At 37.8% G+C, this 11,489-nt stretch overlaps 1 protein-coding gene and 2 long non-coding RNA genes across 3 annotated transcripts; 2 read left to right on the top strand and 1 right to left on the bottom strand.

Moving 5' to 3' along the window:
- Window positions 1-1,293: 1,293 nt before the first annotated feature.
- LOC122044112 (myricetin 3-O-rhamnosyltransferase UGT77B2-like) lies at window positions 1,294-2,664 on the top strand. The gene has a single exon (XM_042604651.1). It carries the CDS (start codon window positions 1,294-1,296, stop codon window positions 2,662-2,664), a length of 1,371 nt encoding a protein of 456 aa, XP_042460585.1.
- Window positions 2,665-6,022: 3,358 nt separating this feature from the next.
- On the top strand, window positions 6,023-7,073 carry LOC122040141. Its single transcript, XR_006128527.1, has 2 exons — window positions 6,023-6,227; window positions 6,633-7,073. It is a non-coding gene; the product is annotated as an uncharacterized LOC122040141 (long non-coding RNA).
- Window positions 7,074-8,065: 992 nt separating this feature from the next.
- On the bottom strand, window positions 8,066-9,490 carry LOC122040140. The gene is made up of 3 exons (XR_006128526.1): window positions 9,464-9,490; window positions 8,461-8,715; window positions 8,066-8,379 (listed from the first exon to the last, which is right to left on the bottom strand). It is a non-coding gene; the product is annotated as an uncharacterized LOC122040140 (long non-coding RNA).
- Between the last annotated feature and the right edge of the window lie 1,999 nt (window positions 9,491-11,489).

The raw sequence follows: 11,489 nt of genomic DNA, 5'->3' as shown, positions 1-11,489 counted from the left end.
CGAGAGAAGGTCGATCGACCCTTAAGCCGGTCGAACATAAGAGGTTTAGTGCGTTATCTTGAACTGGAAAGATAGCATGTCTGGTCATTCAATAACCGACTAGGTTTAAAGGTAGTTGACCTTATAGGTCGGCCGGAATGTCCAACCCACCTCACAATCGACCAGCCATAAGTATGGTTAAAATAAAGGTCAGTCTCCCTGATGCTCATAAATCTTTCTATGCATGCCCGACCAAATGAAAGGCTGACCGGGTTTAAGGCACTTACCCTCATAAATCTCTCTATGCATGCCTGACAAGATAAAAAGCCAGCCAGGCTTAAGATACTTAGCTTCATATTGATTTCCAAACGGATTTCCAGCACACAGTTTATCATATGACTTCTCGAACGGATTTTCAATACTCCCAATGCTTCATATTATTCTCTAAACGAATTTCTAATAGCATTTAATACATAACAAAGCAGCTTAATGTAAGGACATACATAAAGACAACCGACCTTATGGGTCGGTCGAAATATATTTAGCAGACAACATGAGTAAAGAATCCAAAAACCCTGTCAAAATAATAATCGTATGTCAGAGAATATTTTTATGAAATTTTCTTCAGGGATTATTATATTTTTCATTAGTCGATCACTTATAACAGTACATTCCTTAAACATCTTGTTAATAACATAAGTTATAAACGACAAAAGAGATATATATATAGATAAATAAAAGATTTCTCAAACAATTATTACATATTACACTGATTATATATTTCTATTTACCTAACAACTTCTATTTACCTAACAACTTCTAATATTTTTAGTGATCTTATAATTATGAAAATTATAAGAGATAGTATATAAAAGATCTTCTCTATTAGTAAAATATATTTTCTGAACATGTGAAATTTATTTTCACGCATAAGTTCTCTACTACTTTTTGTATTTTTTATTTACGTGGCCAAAATTATACTGATTTGAGCATTAAAAGATATTCGCCGCTCTTAATTTTTTAGAGACTGACGTCTTATTTACTCATATGAGCGTGCATAGGATAAAAAAAAGTCCCTCTTCCTAGAGTAAAAATTCTTCTTTAGTTAATAATTAAACCACCGTTTCCTGCACATAATTTTTTTCATTTTAATTTTAATTTTTATTTTCAGACAAGGTCACTAGATCTACCTCCTTTCCAAATAATGTCAACTTAAATCATTTATGGTGATGCTCACTTGACAGCCCCAACTCAATATAGAAAAAGCTGGGCATCGTGTCCTCAACTAGCGCCACCGGATTTTGGCTCGCCGACATGAACTCCGCCACTATGCCGCCGCCGCACGTTGCTTTCATCGCCTTCCCGTTCGGCTCCCACCCGCTCTCGATCTTCCAAATCGCCCGAACCGTCGCCGCCGCCGCCCCCTCCGCCGTCGTCTCCTTCCTGGCCACGCAACGCGCCCTCTCCTCTCTTCCCCCAGCTGACGACACCCCCAACCTCCGGTACGTCCCAGTCGCTGACGGCCTTCCTCCGGACGCCTCCTCCCCTCCAACCAAGGACATCCTCCACCAGATTGCGCTATTCGTCTCGTCGACCCCCGGTAACCTAAAGCAGGGCATCTCCGCTGCGGTCGAAGCCAACGGCGGCGTGCCGGTGAGCTGTATTTCCGGCGACTCGTTCATGTGGATGTCAGCCGATGTGGCGGCGGAGATGGACGTGCCGTGGATCCCGCTGCATGCGGCGAGCTCCGCTGCTTTCCTCGCTCATCTCCACACCGATCTGCTCCGCCAGAAGTTCGGCGTCGACGGCGCGGTCGGCCGTGAGGAGGAGCTTCTAGACTTCATTCCCGGCCTCGAAGGTCACCGGGTCCGAGACCTCCCCGAGGGAATAATCGCTGGTGGCATCGATTCCCCCGTCTCCGATCTCTGCTACCGCATGGGTCAACGGACCCCCAAATCCACCGCCGTCGTTTTCAACACCTTCGATGGCCTCGACTCCGCGATCGATGCCAGTTTAGCCTCCGCCTTAACCAGATACCTTCCGATCCCCTTTCACTTCTCGTCGTCCTCGCCGGCGGCGGACCCCAACGGCTGCCTCCCCTGGCTCGACCGCCAGGCCCCTACCTCGGTAGTCTACGTGAGCTTCGGCTCCATCACAACCCCGCCGCTGGCAGAGCTCGCCGAGCTAGCGGAAGGCCTCGAAGCCAGCGGTGTGCCATTCATATGGTCTCTCAAGGAGGCGTCGTGGGAATGCCTGCCGCCGGGGTTCCTGGCGCGTGCGGCGGCGGCGGGGCAGGGAATGGTGGTGGGGTGGGCGCCGCAGCAGGCAGTGCTGGGCCACGCCGCGGTGGGTGGGTTCGTGACGCACACCGGGTGGAACTCGGTGATGGAGGCGATCGCCGCCGGCGTGCCAATGATTGGCCGTCCGATCTTCGCCGACCATTTCATGGCCTCGCGGTCGATGACTTTGGAGTGGGGGAACGGGATGGGGTTCGAGGGGGAAGTGATGACGAAGGAGGGGGTGGTGCAGGCTCTGGATGCGCTGATGAGAGGGGAGAAAGGGAGGCAACTGAAGGCGCGAGCGAAGGAGCTCAAGGACGCGGCCATGGCGGCGGCGGCGCCCGGTGGTAGCTCCCACAATAATTTCGAGACCATGCTCCAGTTGATGCTCGGAAGTCATAAATAACCATTTTCACAGTATTATTTCAAAAAAAAAAGAAAAAATATCGCCTTGCCTGTTGCACTTTTATTTTATACTAGTGTCATTGTCTACTAGTGTCATCGTGGACACGCATTGCGTGTGTAATATAATAATATATAAATTATTTAGATTTTTGAAAATCTTCTAGTATCACTCTTATAAAACGGACTTCCCTATGAAAAAAATTATTTTAATTTAATATTATACTTGTCTTACTTAAAAAAAACTAAGAAAAGTATATTTTTTAACACGATAATTTACCAAATGGCGCACGTGGAAATCTAAATTTATCAAAAGGCGTACACTACTTTGGTATTTACCAAAGAGTCGCATTTTTTTAAAAGCAGTTCCTATTTTATCCTCTTGATAATTTGACTTTTTTTACTATTTTTTTTCATTATATTTCTCTCTCTCCTCTCTCTTATCTGTCGGCAGAAGATAGGAATAACATTAGTCAATTTTTAATCACATTTTAATACATTTGAAGAAGCCAAAATAAATAATGGACACCATATTTGAACTCCTTGTAATTTTAGAAATCCACAGGAACTGAAATGGGTGCAATCGGAGCTTTCTAGGTCGATCAGTGAGTTTCGGTCAAAACCCACTGATGGACCTAGAGAGCTCCGATTGCACTCATTTCAGTTTCTATGGATTTCTAAAATTGCAAGGAGTTCAAATATGATGTACATTATTTATTTTGGCTTTTTATAAATGTTAACAAGCAAAATCAAAGAATCGGCATAAAAGCCCACGTTGGCCTGATTTGAGTCCATATCAGGCCCAATGTGGGGTTTTTTGCCGATTCTTTGATTTTGCTTGTTAACATCTATAAAAAGCTAAAATAAATAATGGACATCATATTTGAACTCCTTGCAATTTTAGAAATCCATAGAAACTGAAATGGGTGCCATCGGAGCTCTCTAGGTCCATCAGTGGATTTTAACCGAAATCCACTGATCGATCTAGAAAGCTCCGATTGCACCCATTTCAGTTTCTATGAATTTTTAAAATTACAAGAAGTGAAAATATGGTGTCCATTATTATTTTTGGCACTCATAGTAGTGGGCCAGAGGTTTTGAAAAACCCTAAATATCTCTTTTTTTTTTTGTTTAGGCCTGATATGAAGAGATATCATACCCACGTTGGCCCTGATATCTCTTCATATCAGGCCTAGTAACAATAAAAAATAAAAAAATAAAATAAAAAGAAATAAAGAGAGATTTAGGGTTTTCAAAACCTCTGGTCCACCACTAGGAGTGCCAAAAATAATAATGGACACCATATTTTAACTCCTTGTAATTTTAGAAATTCATAGAAACTGAAATGGGTGCAATCAGAACTTTCTAGGTCGATCAGTAGGTTTCGGTCAAACCCCACTTATGGACCTAGAGAGCTCCGATTGCACCCATTTCAGTTTCTATGGATTTCTAAAATTGCAAGGAGTTCAAATATTATGTACATTATTTATTTTGACTTTTTATAGATGTTAACAAGCAAAATCAAAAAATCGATAAAAAAGCCCACATTGGGCCTAATATGGAATGATATCAGGCCCACGTTGGCCCTGTTTGAGTCCATATCAGGCCCAATGTGGGCTTTTTTGCCGATTCTTTGATTTTGCTTGTTAACATCTATAAAAAGCCGAAATAAATAATGGACATCATATTTGAACTCCTGCGATTAAATCCATGAAAACTCCGATTTCACCCATTTCAGTTTTTATGAATTTCTAAAATTACAAGGAGTTAAAATATGATGTCCATTATTATTTTTGGCACTCTTAGTGGTGGACCAGAGGTTTTGAAAACCCTAAATCTCTTTTTATTTCTTTTTTTTATTTTTTGTTGTTACTAGGCCTGATATCTCCCATATCAGGCCCACATTGGGCTTGATATGGGGAGATATCAGACCCACATTGGGCCTGATATGAAGAGATATCAGGCCCAACGTGGGCATGATATCTCTTCATATCAGGCCTAAACAAAAAAAAAGGAAAAAAAAAGAAAGAGAGATTTAGTATTTTTCAAAACCTCTGGCCCACCACTAGGAGTGCCAAAAATAATAATGGACACCATATTTTCACTCCTTGTAATTTTAGAAATTCATAGAAACTGAAATGGATACAATCGGAACTTTCTAGATCGATCAGTGGGTTTCGGTCAAAATCCACTAATGGACCTAGAGAGCTCCGATTGCACCCATTTCAGTTTCTATAGATTTATAAAATTGCAAGGAGTTCAATATATGGTGTCCATTATTTATTTTAGCTTTTTATAGATGTTAACAAGTAAAATCAAAGAATCGGCAAAAAACTCCACATTGGGCCTGATATGGACTCAAATTAGGCCCAACGTGGGCTTTTATGCCGATTCTTTGATTTTGCTTGTTAATATCTATAAAAAGTCAAAATAAATAATGTACATCATATTTGAACTCCTTGCAATTTTAGAAATATATAGAAACTGAAATGGGTGCAATCGGAGCTCTCTAGGTCCATTAGTGGGTTTTGACCGAAACTCACTGATCGACCTAGAAAGCTCCGATTGCACCCATTTCAGTTCCTGTGGATTTCTAAAATTGCAAGGAGTCCAAATATGGTGTCCATTATTTATTTTGGTTTCTTCAAATGTATTAAAATGTAATTAAAAATTGACTAATGTTATTCCTATCTTCTGCCGACAGAGAAGAGAGAGAAGAGAGAGAAATATAATGAAGAAAATAAAAACAGTAGAAAAAGTCAAATTATCAGGAGGGTAAAATAGGAACTGCTTTTAAAAAAGTGCGCTCTTTGGTAAATACCAAAGTAGTGTACGCCTTTTGATAAATTTAGATTTTCATGTGCGCCCTTTGGTAAATTGTCGATTTTAACATCGTCGGCCTAAAATATTTATAGAAGCTTTTTTGATCATAGTGTTGTCAATTCTAAGATATGAGACTAAAAAGAATTATATTTTTTTTATATAAAACAACCAGAGAAAATTAATGATAAAAAAATTCATAATAATACGTTGTTGCTGAATCTCGAACTCTAGATCACTGATTGTTTCGCTTGTGGAATTATTAATAAATTTTGAAATTATTTTTAGTGTAAATACAAAAAAAAGTATTAATGTATTTTAGGCTTTACCAAAATTAATTAGTAAAATGAGAAGATTTTTAATAAAATAATAAGATAATTGTGGATATGATTTTGGAACCGCATCAACTGGCCGCTTCAAGTCGCTGAAACCCGGTTTGAATATCCTAGCCGTATCGGGCATGAACAGGGCGAACTAAACCCGCCGGACACGACGAATTAATTTAAACCTCGAAACTCTTGCCTGGATCACGTGATCAATTTCGTATGAAAATTAATCTTAAAGAGAGATGTTGTACATTGAGTTGTTTATTGTATTATATCATTCGATGCGTTAAACCCTAGCGGTCAATCGATGCTGCTGCGCGCCGAGTGATCATGTCGTCGGAACCTGAGCAGTTCGCCCGTGGATCGGAGGCGAAGACCATTGAGCTTGCCGAGAAGGGAACAATTCACGTTTGAAGCTAGCGTAAGTGATGACCAGTGAGCTCCTTTCGGTCCTTCACCATTTTGCTATTCTCTACCTTTATCTTCTTCTTTGTTTTTTCTCCGGTATAATGATCATAGAGAGAAGATTGAATTTTAATAATCAAACTAAGTTAATTAAATAAATTGTATTACTTCATTGATTGCTTTTAAAGGCAATATAATGTCCTATATATAAACTAAATGATTTGTCAACATAAAAATTATCATAAATTTAATTGATCAACTCTAACTAATGATATTTTGAAAGAGAAAATTAAATAATAAATCTAAGGGCATATTCGAATGGCTAATTTGAATATCTTTCACTTGTCCACAGTCCTTCAAAATAGCCATGTCCTCAAGATTTTTTTTTCAATGATTTGCATAAAATGTCGTCTCATTGCAGATCAATTGATGACGTCTATTGTGTTGGGACTTCGTTTATGAGCATGCCAATACTTTCTTCTGTAGGAGCAGCAATGAGTCTCCCTTTGCTTTGCCTTGTGTCAAGTTCTCATCGAGTTAAAACGAAAACATACTCCATGTCATGCCTTTATTGAGCAGTAGTTAGTGCATTTAGTTGTCATGTAATGTTTTTTTTTTGAGTAAAAACGAGTTTGATAGTGTCGCTCTAAGGGAATTACTTTATGTTGTCGATCATGGCAAGATATTATTGCTTTGCTCTCTTCAATGAAAGAAGTAGGGATTGCTGTAGATTTAGTAACTTCAATTATAGGTGTTGCAATGATTGTGATAGATGAATTCTTTTGATCATTAGCAAGGTGTAGATCTTCATATGGATTATCTTTGTAGCTATCTTGTTGTTTAATGATTTTTTTAATCTTTATTGTTTGTAGAGTTTGTAATCCTTCTAAGGCATGAACTCATATAACTAGAATGCCATCTTGTATTTCGTTGGCACTTTCTTGTGTTTCACTTTCAGCAACTATCTTATTGTTTTTTAATGAATCCTTTTACCTTCATTGTTTGTAGAGTTTGTAACCCTTTTAAGGCATGAATTGATTGTTCGCTATAGTGTCATCTTGTGCTTCATTGACACTTTCTTATGTATCACTTTCATTGAGATCATCTTCTTCCATCTTGTTGTTGTCCAATGGATCCTTTTACCTTCATTGTTTGTGGAATTTGTAACCCTTTAAGGCATGGACTAATATGAGATAATTCATGACGGTATTATAATGTAAGATAATTGATGGTGCTGAAGGTATTATAATGTGAGATAACTAATGCTTGTGATGAACTTCTTTATGTTACCAAGTTGATAGAACCCGCATCATATCTTGTAAGAAAACAAATTAAAGGAGAAAGAGGGGATGAGATGATCACTTCAAGGGGATCAACCTTCAATAATGATCACTTCAAAGAGATCAATCTCCAATAATCAAAGTAATTTGATTAAATAATTGAATTATTTCATTGCTTATCTCTAAAAGTTACATAATGCCTCTATATATAACCACATAAGCATGCCTCGTCAACTTAAAAATTAATAATAAATCTAATAATATATTCTAACTAATAATATTTTGAAAGAGAAAATTTATAATAAAGCTAATGACTTATTCTAAAGGATAATACCCTTAAGAGGCTATTTGGATATGTAAATGGCTTGCCAATCTGATAAATACAAAAATGATTGCTTTCTCTATTTCTTGTATCTACTCCATATAAAGCTTAATTTTATTCAACAACATGCTGTAGATGTTACAATTTGCCCGAGTGATATGAACAATTGAGGGTTGTAATACAGGTTGAGGCTATCACTAACTGTCATATGCTATTTTGTATAAACCAACTCCATGTCTTCTTTTATCTGGAGTTGATTGAAATTAAATCTTGGTTGTACAAAACATACAGTTTAGCTATCTTCTCTGAAAATTCAGATACTTGATGCTGAACCCAAATACAAACATAAATAACACAATTATTGCAAAGTGTAGGGACACAATGAGTGGAAGATAGCTCTCTTGTACCCCAAAATATTGCTTGAGAAACTCCTTCACCATCATCTTGATCCCTCCCATAATTTCCAAACTATCATCACCGTCACCTAGCTGTGTAACCATTAGACCATAAACAGTCCATGCAGCAGGATTAGCCCAATAATACCATCTCCACCAAATTGGTATCATCTGAAACATAAATGCCATCAACATATGTTGGAATAGGTTGTAGTATCAACATAAGCTTCAAAAGTACCAAATACCATATACCTTTTGAGGAATGAAGAATCCGGAGAAGATATTTCACGTAACAAAGAGGAAAAAAGAGAGAAGCGCTGCTATTTCTTGGTTTGGTGTTAGTGAGATTGTCATCATTCCAAAGAGAACAAAATAGATAAAACTCAAGACCAAGAACAGAATGAACCAGAAGAAGTTTGCCACTGTAAATGGGAATCCAATCATTGGATAAACAATGGCTGAGAAAATTAAAGCTTGGCTCACAACGTAAGGAATCTCAATGGCCACCTGAAAATTAGAAGTCATCAGAGGGGTGTAGATCAATTTTGTAAAGGGCAGTATCTATAAACTAAGATATTCTTGTTTTGCAAACCAAATGTGCACATCAAATTCTCATAATAGAAGCATCAGATAGGTTGTTGGTCAGGATGAGTGATATGAGCTTCTTAATTTTATATTATGTTTAGAAAGTACTGAGACAAGTGTCATGTATCAGATGGAGGTAGTGATTCATGTAGTATTCTATTGGGAACAACCTGATACTTTTCCAAAAAAAATCTTGCTACGGCATCTAATATTTGAATTGGTTGTTTTACATATCTGTAAATATATCTCGGTTATTCATTGGAAGCTAAACTTAGATTGACATAATAGAAATTGAAACAGATGTGACACTTACTTTGGTGCTTTTTACTATATTTTTTTGCACCAAAGAGTTACAATCATAATTTGTAATCTAATAATTTGGTGGTGTATGAATTTTAGTAGGGTATGTCATTCCAACAGAGGAATATTGTGTCAATTCTTGTAGGTATTTTTTGCATTTTCTAAATTGAAGAATTTTACTAGTGTTATAGAAGGGTATATAAATCAATTCACTGAATCCTAATATATGAGAGTTTATTAAAATGAGTATTGCAGAAAAATAGCCATGAAAAAACTTTTCTAGGATATTTTACTCTTTTTGGTAGTTAAATCATTATTGTTTGTTTGTTCATCCACCCGCGTCTATGATTATATTAATTAGCAGTAGTACCTGAGCTATGGCATATGGCAAAGAAGCTCCCTTTCCACAATAGGCTGTACTACACTAGCATTTGCGAACCCAATAAACAGTGCTGAACCATACATTGCTCCTAGAATGTTGAAAATATCTTGCTGTGTGTCTCTGTTTTTTTATTACAAATTATTAGTCAACAATAAAATTAGAGTAAATAGACTGAGTCTTGGTTTCTTACCTTCTAGAGCCAATTTTAAAGAATACTAAACCAAATAGAAGTGATACTGAGAATGTGATGATGAAACGAACTACATTATGCTCCGGATTCTTCCAGTAAGATCTATGTTGTTTCCACAGGCAGGACATACACTGAGATGAAAAACTTTGTGTATATTTGGATTTGAAGTGAAGGTCTTCTGTGTTAGTCTGTCTTTCACTCAACTCATCAACCAGGTTAATGTTGTCTCTGAGGGATGCAAGAAGCACGTTATCAAATTGATGTATGATGCTTGTTTATACATCTATCAAGTTGGATATGGTAAACTTACTTGTGAAGTGATGAATTGCGATATATAGTTCCAAAATCTATGCCAAGCTTATACTCCATGGCAGGAGAAGTGACATTTAACATCCATGTTGCAGGATTTTGACCATCTATGATCATGGGTACTCCTGGAATAGCCTGAAAAAAAAAATAGTATGGGGTTAAACATGTTCTTTCTCCTGGTAAACTGGCTGTAGTGACTTTTCTTACTTCAAAGTATTGTCTCATGTTCTTCGATAAATTTCCCAAAGGTCCACTGTATATAAGCTGCCCTCCTCTTTTCATTAGAAGTAACTGAAAATCACAAAATTAACAAGTTCAACAATCAACCTATTTGGGGTACAGGCAGGAATAAGTTGCACACGGAACTTCTGTACAATGTCTTAAATATCTGTATGTAGTTCCAATCTACTTATTCTCTGGTCTCTGTCCTACTATGAAACAAAAGCTTTAAATTCTTGCTTAGTCTGTGTTTCCTTGTTGGACAATAGCTATCACATAGTTTGTGGACATATCCAATGCCTTGAAACATGCCTTCAAACATATTAGATTACATCTCATCATCATTTCGTTGATGTTCTGAATACATCTTTTACTTTGTGATTCTTATTAAATTATTGTGAACATGCTTACTACCACACCTACGTTTGTGTTTCATATCCAATATATCAGCTAGCACAAGAAGCCTCTAATTTCTGACTACAGTTAATGGTTTATATATCAAATGATGTGTCATGGTTTTAATAATACTAGTCTCTTTGAAAAGGAAGAGAATTACTTTCATGTATATATGCTAAAGTGTTCAAATAGTCTATTGATTACTGATCCTGTCTGAGAAGCTGACCGTGAAGGAGATCCGGAAGAAGAAAACCCACCGTACTGATGAAGAATAATGCCGGTAGAACTTCGACCCGAGAAACCCAAAGCGGATCGGAAGAAAACCAGAGTCATCGAAGGAAATCTGATAAGTAGGAAGAAATCCCCGTCCAGATAGGAGAAAGTCGAACTCCCAAGCTCCCGAGGCTCCTTGCGCACAAGAGACCAACTAACACTATCGTTAGTGACCTAAGACCGGGGTGGGAATCCCTGGCTAGGCCCTCCGACGCTCAAGTTAGTGATCTCTCTTGATGTCAAGGAAGGAAGAAGAAAGAAGACGAACAGTAGCCAGAAAATTAGGGTTGTGAAAGTACACAATGATGTGAACTTACCTAGCCAACGGAGAGGATTCCCCCTTTTATACCACTTCATGTAACCTCCGTAGCCATGAAGTGGACCCCGGTTTGTTAGAGTTCGTTATGAGATGACGTCAGCTGCGCACTTGCGGAAGATAATTTTTAAGGAATCTTTTTTGTACCCCAGATGTACCTTCTTTGTCGTTTAGCGCCTGCAAGACAAGCTGAAAGCATATTTCCCGTCAAAATATATTCTCTATCATGAATTATTCTATTCGATATATTCATGTATGATTCTTCTTCATGTGACTTCTATTTGTATCTTTGTTGTGTCAAAAAATAATAT

The sequence above is a fragment of the Zingiber officinale genome, chromosome 2A, assembly GCF_018446385.1.
Source record: "Zingiber officinale cultivar Zhangliang chromosome 2A, Zo_v1.1, whole genome shotgun sequence".
Lineage (NCBI taxonomy): Eukaryota > Viridiplantae > Streptophyta > Magnoliopsida > Zingiberales > Zingiberaceae > Zingiber > Zingiber officinale.
The sequence above is the reverse complement of the archived record's forward strand: the minus strand, read 5'-3'. Positions and strand labels throughout refer to the sequence as shown.

Coding starts and splice junctions, on each gene's coding strand:
- LOC122044112 (XM_042604651.1), top strand. CDS start 1,294: ATGAACTCCGCCACTATGCCGCCGCCGCACGTTGCTTTCATCGCCTTC.